Consider the following 20618-nt stretch of genomic DNA (forward strand, 5'->3'; position numbering starts at 1 on the left):
GGGTCCGGATCTCAATGGGGACGTCGTTCTAAAGGGCCGGAGCTGCAACAGAGAAGGCCCTCCCCCGGGGGGGTCGCCAGCCCACATTGGCTGGCAGATGGAATCCGGAGAAGGCCTAGTCTGTGCGATCGAATCGGTCTTTGGGAGGTAATTGGCAGGAGATAAATAAAAGAACAAATATAACACCATGGTAAAATACACACCTTGCATGCAAAAAGTTTTAGCTCAATAACTGACTATTCCAGGTATGTGTGATAAAGATTCCCACCCATGAATCAGGACTGTCCTCCAGTGTGGAGAATGGTAGAGGAAAGAGGCCTTTCACCGACTGAGTGAAAGGCCTTTTAAATGAAAATCAAAAACTGTACATCAGCTGTACACCACACCAAGACAAAAGCAACCAATTATCTGAATATTGAAAGCAGCTAGGCAACATAGATAAAGCCTTTTCCTCCTTCTTTTATTTTCTTTTTATTAGCGACAAAGAAAATTTCTAAATGGCTGGTTTCCAAAAGGTCACTGAAATTAGCAAGATTATAAAAGACAGAAACAGGCGGTATTAATCCTAATTCCATGCTTAAACCCAACATCCCAGAAAAAGGAACTCTTCTGCAACTATGCAACAAAGTCCTGCAAACAGTTTGCTCTTCCTTGGTAACCCCATTCAAATCTCAGACACAGAGGGGCCTATCATGGAGCAAAATATCTAGAGAATCAGATATCCCCTTGGGGTTTATTTTGGGATGGGGTCCTCACAATAGCTCCATTCTGGCCAAATGTGCTAAATCAGGGGTCCTCAAATTTTTTAAACAGGGGGCAATTCACGGAGCCTCAGACTGTCAGGGGGGGCGGACCAGGTGAGCAGGCGTGGCTAGGTGGTCATGTGAATGGATGGGCATGGCCAATTTAGCAGTCCATTTTGCCTTTGTCCTTGCTGTACCTGTCCCTTAGCAATAGCAATAGCAGTTAGACTTATATACTACTTCATAGGGCTTTCAGCCCTCTCTAAGCGGTTTACAGAGTCAGCATATTGCCCCCAACAACAATCCGGGTCCTCATTTTACCCACCTCGGAAGGATGGAAGGCTGAGTCAACCCTGAGCCAGTGAGATTTGAACAGCCGAACTGCCGAACTAGCAGTCAGCTGAAGTAGCCTGCAATACTGCACTCTAACCACTGCGCCAGCTCGGCTCCCTACTCACCTACCAGCCCAGGATCATATGGCTGTGAAAAACATCCTAAAAGGCTGTTTTTAAACAGCTTTTGCAAGACCTTTAAAGCACTACTTTGCAATCTGGCAGCAGAGCTGCTTTTCAAGCAACAGCAGCCCCGCCCCTATTCACCCACAGGCCCTGAAGCACGTGGCTGCACTGGCGAAATCACCCCTTAGTCAACTGGTCCTCCCCAACATCCTTCGGCCTTCAGCAGCAACGGTTTGATCAGAAGTGCAGCAGGGGTGAGTTCCGGTGGAGAGTACTGCCCGTTTGCTCAGGGACGAGCTGTGTGCACGCACTGTGCGCGCATGCCCAGTACAAATAAAATTGCTCTGTAGCTGCACAGAAGCAAAAAATAAGATGGCGCCACCTATGTTGCTGCCGGGGGGACTGCCGCCGGGGGCACACACAGCGTGTGCACAGTACAAATAAAATTGCTCTGTAGCTGCACAGAAGCAAAAAATAAGATGGCGCCACCTATGTTGCTGCCGGGGGGACTGCCGCCGGGGGCACACACAGCGTGTGCACAGTACAAATAAAATTGCTCTGTACCTGCACAGAAGCAAAAAACAAGATGGTGCCACCTATGTTGCCCCCGGGGGAGGACTGCCGCCGGGGGCACGCACAGCGCATGCACAGTACAAATAAAATTGCTCTGTACCTGCACAGAAGCAAAAAACAAGATGGCGCCACCTATGTTGCCGCCGGGGGGACTGGTTTGGGGGCATGGCAGGCCTGCGTTGCTGCTGGTTCCAGCGACCCAGGACGCCAAGCTACTACCAGTTCGGCTGAATTGGTCCAAACCGGTAGGAACCCACCACTGAAGTACAGCTCAGCCAGTGAAATAACTAACCAGAAGTGCAGCTGGAGTGGATGCTCGCTGGAAGATAAGGCAGATGGTGAGATGCGGGGCAAAGGGCAGGGCTGAATCCCACCACTCCACGGGCTGGATACTTTGCATTGGCGGGCCATATCCGGGCTGTGGACCATAGTTTGAGAATCAATGTGCTAAATGATCAATTGTCCTTAGAGGAGGCATGCTTCATATTTGCTATTCACCTGGTGAATTTAGATTTTTCCAGGGTTAACATTGAAAAGGACTAATAAATCTAACAATATATCTGTTAAGTTCTTGGCCTCTTCTAAACACCCAAAGTAATTCCTTTTCTAAGCTTGATTCTCACAGTCTCTTTGGCAAGAATTTATTAGAAAGAAAGGGATTACAAGACCTCCAGCAAATGAAATATTTCCCAGGATACAGCCAATATAGATTAAGGCAATGTTCCCTTATATTGCTTTATTACTGCTTTTTTTTGAGGGAACTGGAAACTGGAGGGTCTTGTCATTGATAGGAAAGGAGCTTGGAGAATTGCCTCCTAATTAGTCTGGGAAATAATCATTACAGATTCACAGATTATGCTATGCCAAAGCTGATTTTGGTTTAGCTCCATAGTATTTAAACTGTGTTCCCTAAAACCTCAGGGTTTCCATGAGAATCATCCAGGGTTTGAACATGACTATTTAGTTTGCACTGCATTAAATTATTATTGCAACATTAATTGTAACATTTTATTCAAATAAAGCAAATTGCATAAAATGTTTTCATTAATGCATTCGGGATTGGTTTTTCACAGTTGCCTTCACAATCTTCACACTAAAGATTTTTCAGGTTCCTTAAGTTTGAAGACAGTGATTTACCTCAATGTACAAACCTAGCCATAATAATTTATAAAGCATAGTTGATCATTTTTTGTTGTTCAGGTTTCCCTCAACTACTGAGCCGAGGTGGCGCAGTGGTTAGGGTGCAGTACTGCAGGCCACTTCAGCTGACTGTTATCTGCAGTTCAGCGGTTCTAATCTCACCGGCTCAAGGTTGACTCAGCCTTCCATCCTTCCGAGGTGGGTGAAATGAGGACCCAGACTGTGGGGGCGATATGCTGACTCTGTAAACCGCTTAGAGAGGGCTGAAAGCCCTATGAAGCGGTATATAAGTCTAGCTGCTATTGCTATTGCTACTTCACTGAAAGTCATTTCACTGGCATGGCTTCAAGCTCTCAACTAATATTTGCAGCATGGGAGTTGGGATCTATTCTATTTCTACTTGATCAGCTTTTTGTGAGACAATGAAAAGGAATTGACACACACATATCCATTCCCCCCAAAAAGTATTCTGACACTCATTGGGCTAGAAGATTAGATTAAGAAAAAATAAATAAAAACAACTAAAATATAGCAACAATTCATTTTAAGGATTTATATCCCGTATGGAAATCACCGTTGTGAGGAGAAAAAAGGAACATTTATCATTTATGTAATGGCTTTTCATTCATATATGTGCATTTGGAGAAAACCTTCTGATTTAAAGACATAAAAAAACATATAAGAGTTATAATTTCCATATAATTTTTATGGATGTTTATTACAAAAAACTAAACTACCGTATTTTTCAGACTATAAGATGCACCAGAGTATAAGACGCACCATGATTTTGAAGAGGTAAATGTTAAAACGTTTTTGCACTCTGCATTCCTGCCAAACCTTCTGCACACCTCATTTTTTGGCAAAAAAAGTGGGGGCATGCAGAGTTTTGGGAGGCTTGTAGAGTGCTCCTGGGGGTTGAGGATGCCAAAAACAAGCAAAAAATGGGCCATTTTTCGGGGGGGGGGGGAGGAACAAGGAAAGGCTTTGGGAGGCTTGCAGAGTGCTCCTGGCGGCTGGCGAGAATGAGCAAAAACAGCCCAATTTTTGCTCATTTGTCCCACACCAGCTCCCAGGAGCATTTTGCAAGCCTTCCAAAGTCTCTGCATGGCCATTTCTGCAAAGGGGAGAGGGTTTGGTAGGCAAAAATGCTGTATTCAGTGTATAAGATGCACCCAGCTTTTCACCCTCTTTTTTGAGGAAAAAAGGTGTGTCTTATACTCCGAAAAATATGGTAATACAAACTAAAGTTAAAGAAGCAAAAAGAATAGTAATAAAAAATAAAAAGTGCAAGAAAACCAGAAAAGAATGTGTTCTGACCTAGGCTTCCTGATACAATAAAAAGCACACAATTAGGTCCCAAAACCCTCTTTTTATTTCAAAGGCTGTGAATTGTAGTCATTCACAGCCTGTAATGAGTTCAAAAACGTTGAAAACAGTTCTGCCAAACAAGAGACTGCCAAAGTCTTTCGGTATAAAGCTGATAAGCACCAACCTTTATCTTCTTTGAAAACACTGCCAAAGATTTAATTAACAATTACCTTGGCAAGGCCACATGGAGCAAAGAGTCCAAACGGAGTTTTAGAAGGTAAACTGACCAGCATGAACCAAGTTGCTTCCTGCAAAGGTTCAAGTGCCTTTGCTCCTTCTTTATGTCCTATGGGAGGGGCCAATCACCTCCTAACCTTACTCCCGAGTCATCCCTTCTGTTTTCACTGTTCTTGCCTCCTGGCAGTTCTGCGCATGCGCACACCAGGAACAGGGGGAACCTGTTCCTCTGCCTCACTACTGTTCGACTCTGGAGGCTCCGGAGGTAGCACATAACTCCCAGATGGCCTTGGCCCTCTCTCTGCCTCTGATGCAGAGCCTTTGTCCATGCCTTCCCCAGACTCCAAGATTAGCCCATGTTCCTCCCCAATCTCCTCGCGGTCTGACTCTGCTGCCAGTTCCACAGGCCACCAGCAGACCAACACAATGTGATTTTTTTTAAAAAGAAATACATATATATGTTAAACTTATTTACTATACGAATTAAGTAACTTCCTATCCCCTATAAGGTTACAGACATATTTCTTAAACCCATATCTCATTCCTTAACTATTAGCAAATCAACTTTTCAATCTAGGTATCACTCTGTAAAGGTTTGCTGGAATTTTGCAAACAGAAGTCTTATTTTAACCTTGATCAAATAAAGTAATTTTTTTAAAAAAAAATTTTTTTTAAAAATCCGTCCTTTTTTTAGAATTGAACTCCTTGGGTAACTTTTCAAACATGTCTGTTTAAAGCTCTAAGTTTTAAGATGGTTGATAGGCGAGTGATTAGAAAGTGAAGCTTGTGTACTTAGTGTCCTTTAAAAGGCTCCACTACAACTGTGAACAGGACCCTAACCCTAACCCTAACCCTGCAAGGACCAACCATTCAGAGTAATATGGGTGATCTCCTGTTCTCTCCTTATCCAGAAAGGTTCCAAAGAACCCATATACTCATCAATTCTTTTACCTTTGTAGGTCACTGACTACATTTTTTTTCAGAGACATCTTATTTTTCTAGGCCTCTCCCTGAAGTTACGTCTTCTAGTTTCCAAAATTTTGCAGGGATTGTTTTACAGGTCTCATTTGTTATACAGGCCATATATCAGCTATCAATGACTTAAACTGGAATTACCATTATGTATCAAACTATACATTCTATACACACTATGTCAGGCCTGCAATTATATTTCTTTTAGAATTTTGGCCTGCCACACTTTCTCTTATTTCATTATGCTGTTTCATTAGTATAGTCGATGGGAGGGGGGAATAGAAGGAGTAGGATTGTGGAATGTATTGTTTTTATTCTTTACTAGAAGCCAAGGTCATCCTTTGTCTCCACACCAGTACACCTGACCAGAAGAAGCTGGGTGTGGATGCCAGCGTGGAAGAAGATTGGACCATGTGATGGATTGTGGGTGTGGGGACAAGATCATGAACTTTTAACTGGGTGAAATTCTGATGTCATTTCCAGTATTGGGATTAACACAGATGTGCTAAGATGTCTGCTTTATTAAATTGGAACTTTAAGGATAGTTTTGCCTTTGAGTCTGATTTAATTCTACATGATACTTGGAATGCTGACACACTATACATATGTAGGCATGGCATGACTTGGTGGGCATGGCAGGGGAAGGATACCATAACATCTCCATTCCCTCCCTACTCCAGGGGAAGGTTACTGTAACATTCCCATTCCCTCCTGATCAGCTGGGACTCGAGAGGCAGAGAATAGATGGTGGCGGGGCCAGTCTGAGATGGTATTTACTGGTTTTCCAAACAACTCAAAATTCCTGCTACCAGTTCTCCAGAACTGGTCAGAACCTGCTGAATACCACCTCCAGAGGTGGGTTCCTACCTATTCGCACCTATTCGGTAGAACCGGTTCGTCAAATCTACTGAACCGGTGAGAAGAGGTTCCACCAGTGGACCTGGAAAGCAGGCCACACCTACAGAAGAGGTTCCAAATTTTTTTGAAACCCACCTCTGGCCCTTGGATATGATTATTCTACATTATCATGCTCATATTTATAAAACTCAGTGCCTCTGTGAAAGGTAAGGATGACTACTGCGTTTGTGGTGCAATCAGAACATTGAGTGTGTTGAAGTTGTTTTAACACAAACCAAAGATGCCTTTTAAAAAACAAGTTTACATCCTATTCTTATGCATGCCAGTGCTGTGTGTGAGGTAATTTAAGGTGGTTCTGACAAGTGTCGTTGGCATCTTCATATCCGGTCACATGGGCGGCAAGCCAGTCCCATCCAGTCACATGGGCGGCAAGCCACTCCCACAAAGGAGGCCACACCCACAGAGTAAGTTCAAACAATTTTTGAAACCCACCACTGACCACCTCTGTTATGCATACATTGTAATTTACTTCCTATTCTTCTTCTCATCCCAAGAATTGATACTCATTACCATTACTAGTATGTTTAGCAAATACAGGAAAATATGCTGTACACTAAATGAACGAATGAATGAAGAAATAAATAAATGAATAAATAAATAACAGAATAGCTTAGACAAAAGGAAAGAATGATGTGAAAAAAACACCAAACTTAGGAAAAATGTTGTCAGTTCAAAAATGACTTGCAAGCGCTTATTAACACTTATCAATTGGACCCTGAACCCAGCCAGGAAAATATTATAGCTAGGAGAAAATTGTGAGACTTTTCTAGCATGTTGCTTTCTGATTACTTGTAATAGAAAGATAAGCAGCAGAGAAACTCAAATTATTGTGAGCGTTTTTAAAATGTCAGAAGTTAATTAAAAAGGTCTGGAAAATGCATTGTGTATACTATTTCAATATCTTCACTAATTCAGCCAGACAATTTCCTTGTGGCCAACAGCAGTCAATGTTACTCAATTTCAGGTAGAGCCTATGTATGTCTCTACCTGATGATTTTTTTTTCTCATTTTCCCTCTGTAAATGAAAGCAAAGTTAAATTTCATCATCTCTCCGATCCATTTTTGCAAACATATCACATAGGCTTCTCTTTAGATTGTATGATCAAATCCCCTACTGGGTTCTCAGATCTTATAATCTAACATAGCTGCAAGATACCCAGAAATGAAAGTATCCATAACGCCAAGACTTAGAAACTGTGTCATATATTATTAATGGGTGCAAACAAATAAAATGGGATGAATTCAAATGTGAATAAGGCCTTTGGCTTTCATAGCTTGAAAAGAGAACAAATTAATGGAGGGTAAGAATAGCAATTATTTTTAACTATAGTACATGGGGGCCTGTAATAAAACGCTGCACCATGGATTGCTCTGCTCAGCCAGGGTTATTGTAGGATGTGCTGCGGCTTTCAAAATGCTTTTTGGTTTTGCAATTAAGTGTCAATCAGTGCCCTGTGTCCAAAAAGCATGTCCGTTTTTTTCCTTTCTTTCAATGGAAAAGGCTCTAAGCTTTCACACCCTGCTTTTACATTTCCCAGAAAATGCAAATAGATATAGAAAAAAAAAATCAACAGCACTTTCAATTTACATAGAATTTGTGAATCAACCAAGTAGCACCTCAAAGTAGACGCAATATGTCTTGATTATTAATAATTTGACAGTCTTTTTTCTTTATTGCCATACATTCTCTTTGTTAAAATATTTGTACATTGCATCCCTGTCAGCCCTTCTTCATTCAAAAATCAGGAAAGAAAACCACAGGACTCCATTGGTAGAAATCAAGTGTACTTTTACTAATTATAAATGAATAGAAGCGAAGCTAAGCGAAGTCTGAATATTTAGGCGCGAAAGCGAAGAATATATTGTATGATTCATTCCCCTCCCCTTGGCATCCCGTGCACAGTCCAATCATAATTCTCCCAAATGTCAGGTGTGAGATAACTTCGAAAGGCATCACCAGGATGGAATGCTGGTTCCATTGGCCTTGGCGGGAAACACTCCTCCTCCACATGTGCAGTAAGGTGGACAGTTCAAAATCTAGAATCTTCCTCCAGCACAACAATGAGTCCCCTCCCAAATACCATGCCCCCCCCTCCCCGTTTCAATGGCAGCCGAAGCAGCAGCAAAGCGGAGGCTGACATCCCCTTTTTAAAAGCCCTAAAGTGGTTTGCAGTGAAAGTTTAGACTGCTCATATTCTTCATCACCTTAAACAGTTATAAGAAAGCAATTATCCTAGCATTCACAATTATAAGGGCTGGTTGAATTGGCTGTTATACAGAAATAAGTGGGATTAAATGTGTGGGCTAAAAGAACTAAATGTAGTTTTAGGTCACCTTCAACTCTTTCTTCTGGAACTAAATGTTGTTTTTGCAACTCTCGCAAGTAGCAGCTGGTGCTTGAAATCATGCATTCATTACTAGTAGGAAATTCCAAAATTGATGCACTGGCAAATTGTTCTTCAATTGCTCAGAACAGTAATCTATTTACAGTAACAAAGAGCAGGATGATGTTAAGAAAAAAATAGCTGCTCTGATTTAATTTCCAATCTTTTATCAATGAGCACCTGGTTGGATGATTTGGCTTGCAAAATAAAAACATAAAACAAAACAATCCAAGCCTCTTTAGAAGAGTTTCCAAAACACTCTTTCTGCTTGACATGGTTTAAAGCCAAGATTATATTTAACAAGGGACTTTGGTCCAATAGAAATGCTTTAGTAAATATTCAAAGGGCAAGACATTTTTGAAGATAAATTACCCTACAGAATTCAAGCCTTATGGGGAGGAAATCTTCTTGGCCTGGCATTGATATAATGTCATTGATTACTTGAACCTGACACCAGACTTTGGGGAAGAGATCATTTAATTATTTTGCTAAAGAACACTGAAAGGCTGCCAATTCCTTGTGAGTGTCTTATTTAATTTAAATCATATAAGGGAAACTAGACAGAGATGCAGATAATTAAATAGTTAACTCCATTACCAATATTTTGTTGGCATGAAATCAATCTCAATTTGCAATGCCTCAGGTTTAATACCACATCTCATCATATTTTGAACAGCCCTAACAACACACCGTATTACATGTCAGTTCAGAAGCAAGTTCAATACAGTAATCATTATAAAGTAAATGAGTATAGGATTAGATCCTTAACGACATCATAAAACATTAAGCATGTTAACGTGTACCAGTAAGTCAGAAGTCTGATAAATTCTGCCTTACTTTGGGAAAACTCAACCATATCCTCTTGGCTGTTCTTGCAACAAACCACAGAAATACTTCCATGATTTCAGTTAATATCATATAAGAATGTATCACTCACAGATTACTTTCATGCAGTCCTTGGTTAATTTAAAAACTAATCAACCACTCAGAACTTGCATGTCTTCTAGTCCAACCCCCTCCTCAAGCAGGAGACCCTATACTACCATTTCAGACAGTGGTTGCCCAGTCTTTTCAACCTCCTCTTCGATAGTTAATTTTACACCAGAGATGGGTTCCTACCAGTTCGCACCTATTCGGTAGAACCGGTTCGTCAAATCTACCGAACTGGTTAGAAGAGATTCCACCAGTGGACCCGGAAAGCAGGTCACACCTACAGAAATTTGTTTGAAACCCACCACTGGTCCTTGGATATGATTATTCTACACTATCATGCTCATATTTGTAAAACTCAGTGCCTCTGTGAAAGGTAAGGATGACTACTGCGTTTGTGGTGCAATCAGAACATTGCGTGTGTTGAAGTTGTTTTAACGCAAACCAAAGATGCCTTTTACAAAACAAGTTTACATCATATTCTTATGCATTCCAGTGCTGTGTGCGAGGTAATTTAAGGTGGTTCTGACAAGTGTCGTCGGCATCTTCATATCCGGTCACATGGGCAGCAAGCCACTCCCATCCGGTCACATGGGTGGCAAGCCACTCCCACAAAGGAGGCCACACCCACAGAGTAGGTTCAAACAATTTTTGAAACCCACCACTGTTTTACACTCATAGTAAAAGTTAAATGCCCCTTCCCTTTCCTATGCTCTGTTTCTTAGAAGAAATATATCCTCAGAAAGAACCATCCACAGCCATAGTGGCACAGTGGTTAGAGTGCAAAACTGCAGGCTACTTCTGCTGATCACTGGCTGTCAGCAGTTTGGCAGATAGAATCTCACCAGGCTCAAGGTTGACTATCCTTCCCGGTAGGTAAAATGAGGACCCAAATTGTTGGGAGAAATATGCTGACTCTGTAAACTGCTTAGAGAGGGCTGGAAAGCACTGTGAAGAGGTATATAAGTCTAAGTGCTATTGCTATTTGCAATATGCATTATTTGCCTTTGCTTGCTGCATCTCTAGATGAATGAGGCCAAGGAACATCATCTTTTGCTGAAGTCTCTGCCTTCTTTCTATCTTTCAAAAAAAAAATAGTGTTGGAAGCTAAGAAAAAATTCTTCTCATTTTGTTTACTAAGCCTGAAAAGCAGATGACAGCTCTGATTTAGGAGGGGGAGTATGGTGGACGGGCTTTTGCACATCATATTGCATCAATATATCAATTTGGCATCTGGATGCAATAAAGAGGACACATTCTGGGGCCCTTCAGGGAAGCAATGTCGTCCCAGGAAGAAGGCCTTCTCTGTGGTGGCCCCTGCTCTTTGGAAAGCACTTTAATACCATAATATTGTTGGGCAATAATACCTGGCTTGGGCCTTGGAATCAGGATGTTTCAAGTCTCCAGTTGATGAGCTAAAAAGAATATTAGTTCTGATCACCATTTCATTGTTTTAATGCTATATTAATTTGTAAGGGGTTGATTATGATTTTTTTCTTGTCCAGAGCCGCATGACCTGAGCCATAGAAATGGTTTCAATAAACAGCCCAGAGAAGCAGCTCACTGCTGATTTATTAATAGTCCTCTAGAAACTTAATTGGCTTAAGTTGATATGAGAAGATAGGCATTGTGGAATCTGAAGTGAAGTGTTTTTATATGTATATAAGGTCAGAGGTGGGTTGACAATTTTTCTACTACCATTTCGGGGGCGCTATTACTGGCAGCAACCCACCTCTATATAAGATAAAGCAGAGGTGGGTTCCTACCAGTTCGCACCTATTCGGTAGAACCAGTTTGTCAAATCTACCGAACTGGTTAGAAGAGGTTCCACCAGTGGACCCGGGAAGCAGGCCACACCTACAGAAGAGGTTCCAAAAATTTTTAAAACCCACCACTGGTCCTTGGATATGATTAGTCTACACTATCATGCTCCTATTTATAAAACTCAGTGCCTCTATGAAAGGTAAGGATGACTACTGCGTTTGTGGTGCAATCAGAACATTGCGTGTGTTGAAGTTGTTTTAACGCAAACCAAAGATGCCTTTTAAAAAACAAGTTTACATCCTATTCTTATGCATGCCAGTGCTGTGTGTGAGGTAATTTAAGGTGGTTCTGACAAGTGTCGTCGGCATCGTCTTATCCAGTCACATGGGCAGCAAGCCACTCCCATCCGGTCACATGGGTGGCAAGCCACTCCCTCAAAGGAGGCCACACCCACAGAGTAGGTTTGAACAATTTTTGAAACCCACCACTGAGGTAAAGGTAAAGGTTTCCCTGGCACATATTTGCTAGTCATTCCCAATTCTAGGGGGCGGTGCTCATCTTTATTTCAAAGCTGAAGAGCCAGCACTATCTGAAGACGTCTCCGTGGTCATGTGGCCAGGATGACTAAATGTGTATCTGTGTGTGTGTGTGTATATGTGTACGTGTACATGTACATGTACATATACATACATACATACATACATACATACATACATACATACATACATACATACATTTACATGCAGGTTTTGGCGTATTCGGGTCTTTTCCCATGTAAGATTGAGAGTATCTTGGCAACGTTTTGACAAGGTTCCACTCGCCATCTTCAGGCTGGTGCCTTCGGCTTTGTGCTTGTGCGAGCAAAGCGTGATCGGAGCTGCCGTCTTTCTATAAATATTGGTTGGCTGTGTTGTAACATCTTGATTAGTTGATTGAGTTGATGTTTGCAGATTAGTCGGCTGTTTCGTAACATCCTGTGTGGCTGAGGTACTGGCTGTGTGCCTATTGTTCTTTTGTGTTGTAATGACCTGGGTAATGGGCTGTGTGATGACATCCTGAGCTCTATTGTAGTGATATCCTGAGTCCTGTGCTGCAACCTCCTGGGGTGTTGGCTGCGTTGTAACATCCTGAGCCTTCGCGTTGAAGGCTGTCTTGATATTGTGCTTGTGGAGAATTTTGCTGATTTTATCCGTGGTGCCCTTGATGTAAGGGAGGAGGGAGATGCCATTGTCCTGTTCTGTGTCTCGGTTCTTGGGGGGGTGTTTCCTTTTGGATTAGGTTGGTAATTGTTTTTCTTTGGAATCCATTGGAGATTAATATGTTTGTCAGCCTTCAGCACTGGCCAAAAAATAGCCAACATCTTAAGAAACCCCAAAGACAAGATCCACCTAGAAAACCAAGCAGTCTATGAAAGACCATGCAAAATCTGCCCAGCCACATACATTGGACAAACTAATAGAAGAATAAATGCACACATCGCAGAACACAAGAACACAGTCAGAAAAGAAGAAAAAACTTCCTCCCTCTTCCAGCACCTTAAAGCAACAGGACATGAAATTGATTTTGAAGGAACCAAATTAATCTCCAAAACTGAACACTGCAACAAGAGAATAATTATGAAAGCCATTGAAATAGAAAAACACGTCCACAACATGAATAAACGTGACGATGCCTCCCACCTACCAGACATCTGGAAACCAGCCCTAGTCAACAAACGAGCCTCACCCACCACCCAGGTCGTTACAACACAAAAGAACAAAGGACACACAGCCAGCACCTCAGACACACAGGATGATACGAAAAAGCCGAACAATCTACAAACATCAACTCCATCTACCAATCAGGATGCAGATTTTGCATGGTATTTCATAGACTCCTTGGTTTTCTAGCTGATCTTTTCTTTGGGGTTTCTTAAGATGTTGGCTATTTTTTGGTCAGTGCTGAAGGCTGACAAATATATTAATCTCCAGCAGATAACAAATAAAAACAATTACCAACCTAATCCAAAAGGAAACACCCCGCAAGAACCAAGACACAGAACAGGACGATGGCATCCCTTACATCAAAGGCACCATGGATAAAATCAGCAAAATTCTTCACAAGCACAATATCAAAACAGCCTTCAATGCAAAGGCTCAGGATGTTACAATGTAGCCAACACTCCAGGAGGTTGCAGCACAGGACTCAGGATATCACAGGACTCAGGATATCACTACAATAGAGCTCAGGATGTCATCACACAGCCCATTACCCAGATCAATACAACACAAAAGAACAATAGGCACATAGCCAGCACCTCAGCCACACAGGATGATACGAAACAGCCAACCAATCTACAAACATCAACTCCATCTATCAATCGGGATGCAACTACACAGCGAATCACTTACAGCAACAAAGCCAGCACTCCACACACCCCCACCAAGATTTATAGAGAGACGGAAGCTCCAACCATGCTTTACTCGCACAAGCACGAAGCCGAAAACACCAGCCTGAACATAGCGAGTGGGACCTCGCCGAAATGTTGCCGAGACAATCTCAATCTTATACGGGAGAAGACCCGAATACAACAAGACCAGCATACCTACACCCGTGAAAATCTACGACAACAAATATATATACAACAGACACACAGCCGGCACCAATCAGCACCAATCTACAAATCATGATACAACCACACGACCAATCATTCCACTTACTGAAACAAAGCCAGCACTCCACACACCCCAACCAAGATTTATAGAAAGACGGCATTTCCGACCACGCATATATATATAGTTCCTAACAACATGCAACATGATGTTTTATATGTCCAAACAACAAAATCTTATAGTCTAATTTCTTACAGCTTAGAGGTTTGTCCGCTACAACTCACTCCTAGAAGGTACAGAAAAAGTATATTGATTTTAGCAAGATATTGCTCAAAAGTAATAACAGATGCAATGAAGCTGATGAACAGGTATCCAAGAAATGAAAATAATACAGAGATGGTAGAGGATAAATGCCAGCAGAACATCCCACTTCTATGCCAAGAATTCACAGCCACCTACATATGTACATGCAAAAGAAATCTACAGACAAGAAATTTGCATTAGAAAATGCTCGACATCGAAGATCCAGAAATACATAAACAGGGATTAGGAGATCAGATTTACATCCACTCTCAACCACAAAAAGCTTGCGTAACATATTTTACCAGGTGGTTGGGAGGAGGAAGAATTAGTGGGGCAACCGTATTCATTTTGAAACCCTTTTTTAAAAAATTCCTAAACGTAATTTTTTACACCCAACAGGACTGATACCAGCAACTACGAAATGAGTGACAGTATAAAATTAGGTCTTTCGTCATGCTTTGCACACTTTTGTCAGCTGTTGGTTTCTTACTTTATTTTATGTGTAGTCTGCTAATTGTCTTCCTGCTCATTTGAGCGATATAAAAAAGAGGGCATAAAAATACAGAAATGTCAGTATTTTCTCAGGCAGCAAGAAGACAGAAACAGGCTGACAAAATAAAACAGAGTGCAGTTTAATACTGTCATAATTAGCCTGAAAAAAAAATCACAGTGAATTGGTGCCAAGAATAAATGGTGTGATTTATTGCAGGAATTCATCCTGTAGCCCATTTACCATTTGGTTGATTAGAAGGCATGTGGTTTATTAGACAATAAGTTAGCACAATTCTCATTAATAAAATGGAAAGAGAACACCATTTTTCAAGACGTTTGGGAGATGTATGCCTGAAAATATCAAAAATAGCTGGACTATAAATCTATATCAACTGTTCAACAACTTTTACCCTTAAGAAGCAAGTTTTTTTGTTCCTAAAGAAAATTTAGGCAGGAATGAGTTGCTACTTTATCCAAGAAGTAAAGAAGAGAAGGAAATGGAGGCATTCTATGAATATCTGTATTCAGTTAATAGATAGATGTGTCTCTCCATCAACAAAAAGAAGAAAAATGATTCTTCTGCTGGGTGAAGAAGTATCAGTAGACAATCTAACTATTAATTGTTTGGAAAAACTATCCTATGTTGACAATATATACCATTTGGGATAACTTGATCAGAAAAAAGAACCAAGGAGTTAAATACTATGCACTGTTTCATGAAAACTTATCAAACATATTAGCAAACACTAAATAGAAAATCTAATCTGAGCCCAAGTAGCCGTTTTCCAACTCTTGTGTTATGTGACTTGTTAGTGTTACAAGGTTTCATGTGTGAAGGGGGAGCAGGTGTTTTAAATTTGGTGTTATCACTCTCACTCTCTCATATTGGTCACTGGAAGTTCAACCTGGCACCTCATCAGTGGTGGGTTTCAAAAATTGTTTGAACCTACTTTGTGGGTGTGGCCTCTTTATGGGAGTGGCTTGCTGCCCATGTGACTGGATGGGAGTGACCTGCCACCCATGTGAGTGGATATGAAGATGCCGACGACACTTGTCAGAACCACCTTAAATTACGTCATACACAGCACTGGCATGCATAAGAATATGATGTAAACTTGTTTTTTAAGACATCTTTGGTTTGCGTTAAAACAACTTCAACACACGCAATGTTCTGATTGCACCACAAACGCAGTAGTCATCCTTACCTTTCACAGACGCACTGAGTTTTATAAATATGAGCATGATAGTGTAGAATAATCATATCCAAGGACCAGTGGTGGGTTTCAAAAAATTTTGGAACCTCTTCTGTAGGTGTGGCCTGCTTTCCGGGTCCACTGGTGGAACCTCTTCTAAACGGTTCGGTAGATTTGACGAACCGGTTCTACTGAATAAGTGCGAACTGGTAGGAACCCACCTCTGCACCTCATGGCAATGAACAATTGTTGCTCTACATAAAGATGGCCTAGGCTATAACTAACACACACACACGTATAACTCAACCATTGCAAAACAACCTTGTTCACTGAAAAAATAAATTCTATTGTGTTATTTAATGTCTCATATGTGCATTTAGGACTGCAAAAAGAAGAATCAGACTCAGTTTTATGCAATCTTGTATGACAGTGATTTTTTGTTGTTGTTGTTAATCTGCCAATAGTTTGTTGGTGGGAAAAAAATCAGAACAAAGTGGACAGCAGTAGAGAGAGACAACTTGTTCTGAGAATTTGAAGAAATTTACCCAGAACCTTTGGTAAATCTGGATAGCAGCCATCTCAACAACAGTGATCCTGTTTTACTTCCTTCTGAAAAGTGGATTATTACTCATTTATATGCAATACACTTAGAAAACTGACTTTTTTAAAAAGCCGTACAGCATCACACATGCAGAACTGATACTCACTTGCATTTGTTAGTTTATAATTTGTCATATACAATATACATAACTAGGCATTTGCCTACAGCACTACTGTGTGTCTTTGTATACTGTAAGTATATGTGCATAGAAACATTTACAAATAGAATAATATACCTATATTACTGTAGTTCTTACATATATCTTTTCCTGTCCAGAATAGCAATGATCACATCTTTGACACATATTTTATGACTTCAAATAAAAAAATTCAAATCAATTGAAATCAAACCGAAAGTACTTGACATAATTTTTTCCTATTGTTTAATTAAATTTCTCTTCTGTTACCTTAAAAGTTATCTTTCAAAGGCAGATTCTTTGGAATGGGAAGGAATTCTGGGAATTGTGCCCATATAATAAAACTCCTGCACAGCCTAGGATATATTGTATTCATTGCAACAATGATTAGCAATTTAAAAAGACTTTGTAGCAAAAAAGTGATACTAAACGAGGACTGAGTAAACATTTCAGCGATAGAATCGTTGCCTCACATATTGTGCAGGTGTAAACATTTTTTGTTTATAGGCTGCCTGATTCCAAATGACTCGGGGAAACTTCCACTTGAAAATCAAGAAAAAACAAATCACTGAGAAACAGCATAAGGGATCAAAACAACTATAGGTAGTCCTCAACTTATGACTACAATTGAGCCCAAAATTTATGTTGCTAAGCGAGACATTTGTTAAGTGAGTTCTGCCCAGAGGTGGGTTCCTACCAGTTCGCACCTATTCGGTAGAACTGGTTCATCAAATCTACCGAACCGGTTAGAAGAGGTTCCACCAGTGGACCCGGAAAGCAGACCACACCAACAGAAGAGGTTCCAAAACTTTTTGAAACCCACCACTGGTCCTTGGATGTGATTATTCTACACTATCATGCTCATATTTATAAAACTCAGTGCCTCTGTGAAAGGTAAGGATGACTACTGCGTTTGTGGTGCAATCAGAACATTGCGTGTGTTGAAGTTGTTTTAACGCAAACCAAAGATGCCTTTTAAAAAACAAGTTTACATCCTATTCTTATGCATGCCAGTGCTGTGTGTGAGGTAATTTAAGGTGGTTCTGACAAGTGTCATCGGCATCTTCATATCTGGTCACATGGGCAGCAAGCCACTCCCACAAAGGAGGCCACACCCACAGAGTAGGTTCTAACAATTTTTGAAACCCACCACTGGTTCTGCCCCATGTTACAATCTTTCTTGTCAGAGTTGTTAAGTGAATCACGGCAGTTGTTAAGTAGTTGTTAAGTGAAACTGGCTTTCCCCATTGGTTTTCCTTGTCAGGAAGTCACAAGGGGTAATCATGTGACACTGCAACTGTCATAAATATGAGCGAGTAGCCAAGCATTTGAATTTTGATCACGTGACCATGGGATGCTGCAACGGTTATAATTGTGGAAACCGGTCATAAGTCACCTTTTTTCAATGCCTAAATGAATTGTTGTAAGTCAAGGACTACCTGTACCAATTATCTCAAGGGCTTCCTGATCTAGGGACAGTTATAACTAGCACACTAGATGAATACGTATGAAAGGTCTCTTCCAGAAAGGACTATTATGTCTAATAGGCCCCTCAAGATGCATATCAGTTTCATCCAACACTTAAAATGAAAAGTCTCGAGCAGCAGAACCAGTTCTGAGTTGTTATTTCTCATCCAGACCCGCATATGATTCAAAATATTTCTACTTTTCCTCTAAATCAGGGAGTAGATTTATGGCCAAAGACTGATGCTTTTTCTTTCTTCCTTCAAATATCCCAGTCTCTCTGACTTTTCTGGGTTTAAATCACTTTTAAAAACAGCCACAGAATCATACCCAGCAGACAATTAGAAAAGCGTAAGCCCTTCTGCTCTGGGCCATTGCTCCATCCAGTGCTTCTAATGTTTAGTTTGGTGGCACCAGAGGTGGTATTCAGCCAGTTCTGACCGGTTCTAGCGAACCGGTAGCAGAAATTTTGAGTAGTTCAGACAACTGGCAAATATCACCACTGGCTGGTTCCACCCCCATCTATTTGCTGCCTCGCGAATCCCAGCTGATCAGCATCCCAGCTGATTGGCTAGGTTTTGTTCTGTTGCCCTGCACAGAAGGGCAGGGCAACAGAACAGCGGACCTGGAAAGCAGGTTAGTGGGGTGGGAAGGGAATGGGGATTTTACAGTATCCTTGCCCTGGAGGGGGGTGGAAATGGAGATTTTATAGTATCCTTTCAGGAGGTGGGTTCCTACCAGTTCGCACCTATTCGGTAGAACCGGTTCGTCAAATCTACCGAACCAGTTAGAAAAAGTTACACCAGTGGACCCAGAAAGCAGACCACACCTACAGAAGAGGTTCCAAACTTTTTTGAAACCCACCACTGGTCCTTGGATATGATTATTCTACACTATCATGCTCATATTTATAAAACTCAGTGCCTCTGTGAAAGGTAAGGATGACTACTGCGTTTGTGGTGCAATCAGAACATTGCGTGTGTTGAAGTTGTTTTAACGCAAACCAAAGATGCCTTTTAAAAAACAAGTTTACATCCTATTCTTATGCATGCCAGTGCTGTGTGTGAGGTAATTTAAGGTGGTTCTGACAAGTGTCGTCGGCATCTTCATATCCGGTCACATGGGCGGCAAGCCACTCCCATCCGGTCACATGGGTGGCAAGCCACTCCCACAAAGGAGGCCACACCTACAGAGTAGGTTCAAACAATTTTTGAAACCCACCACTGATCCTTTCCCTAGAGTATGTTGGAAATGAGATTTTGCACCATCCTTCCCCTGCCATGCCCACCAAGCCATACCCACCAAACCACGCCCACCAACCCACACCATGCCCACAGAACTAGTAGTAAAAAAATTGTATCCCACCACCGGGTGGCACTCTCTCTGTCTATCTCCTACATGTCCTGCATATATCCTCTTGGAAGCAGGAAGAATCAAAGCAAAGAACAACATTTGGGGAAAAAAACTTACAGGAGGAGTGGATGCTGGGAAAGCTTTTCCTTCCTTCTGACACAATGTTTGCATCACCCGTGCAGTGCATTTCAGAGTTCATTATTCCATCCGGAAAGCAGCGGTAAAAGAAATCGGGACGTGGTCTGCAAGAAACCCCAGGAACATTTGATATGGAAGAGCAGTCATTAGTAAAGCCTCCAAGTGATCATTATACTAAGCTGACTGTTTCTGCTCGGGAAGCTCTTTTTCCCCCCCACTTTCCTTGGAGTACAAAGTGCTGAGGGAAATTAATTAGTTATTTTCATCCAAAGCATTGTGATCATGAAAGCAGTTTAAGAATTCTAACCGCCTAGAGTTAAACCAAGGGGTTTATATGAGAAGACCATTTTCAAAACTTAATTGGCTTTTTCAATCTCATGGAAAAGATCACACGAGGCACTTTTAAAAGGTGAAGAAAACAGAGGATTCATACTGGTAGCATGCAATGAACTGATTTCAACCGAGCTGGGTTTATGGGAGTAGGCAATTAAAATTAATTCCTTCTACATTTTCCCATACAAGATTTCATTTCTCCAAGTAAAGCAAAGTGGAAGTTGCTTTAACCTAAACACTTTTGTGGAATTTTTTTGCTCTGCTCCCTACATACAGGGAGAAAATCCTGTGTATGTTTTTTTTCCCATTACAATACCCATTAAGGTTTTGTAAGCACCCTTTAAGGTGCTATATTGTGTAAGCAATAAGCAATAGTTAGACTTATATATCGCTTCATAGGGCTTTCAGCCCTCTCTAAGCGGTTTACAGAGTCAGCATATTGCCCCCAACAACAATCCGGGTCCTCATTTTACCCACTTCAGAAGGATGGAAGACTGAGTCAACCCTGAGCCAGTGAGATTTGAACAGCCGAACTGCAGAACTGCAGTCAGCTGAAGTAGCCTGCAGTGCTGCATTTAACCACTGCG

General features: G+C 41.2%; 1 protein-coding gene across 1 annotated transcript in view; it reads right to left on the minus strand.

The window, feature by feature from the left end:
- PLPP4 (phospholipid phosphatase 4) overlaps positions 1–20618 on the minus strand; it is an 86641-nt gene that overhangs the window by 53718 nt on the left and 12305 nt on the right. Inside the window, exon 4 of the mRNA XM_032225600.1 lies at positions 19678–19802. Within this exon, the coding sequence (XP_032081491.1) occupies positions 19678–19802 (125 nt within the window). The remainder of the gene's footprint in view (positions 1–19677; positions 19803–20618) is intronic.

This window comes from Thamnophis elegans, chromosome 10 (assembly GCF_009769535.1).
Source record: "Thamnophis elegans isolate rThaEle1 chromosome 10, rThaEle1.pri, whole genome shotgun sequence".
Classification (NCBI taxonomy): domain Eukaryota; kingdom Metazoa; phylum Chordata; class Lepidosauria; order Squamata; family Colubridae; genus Thamnophis; species Thamnophis elegans.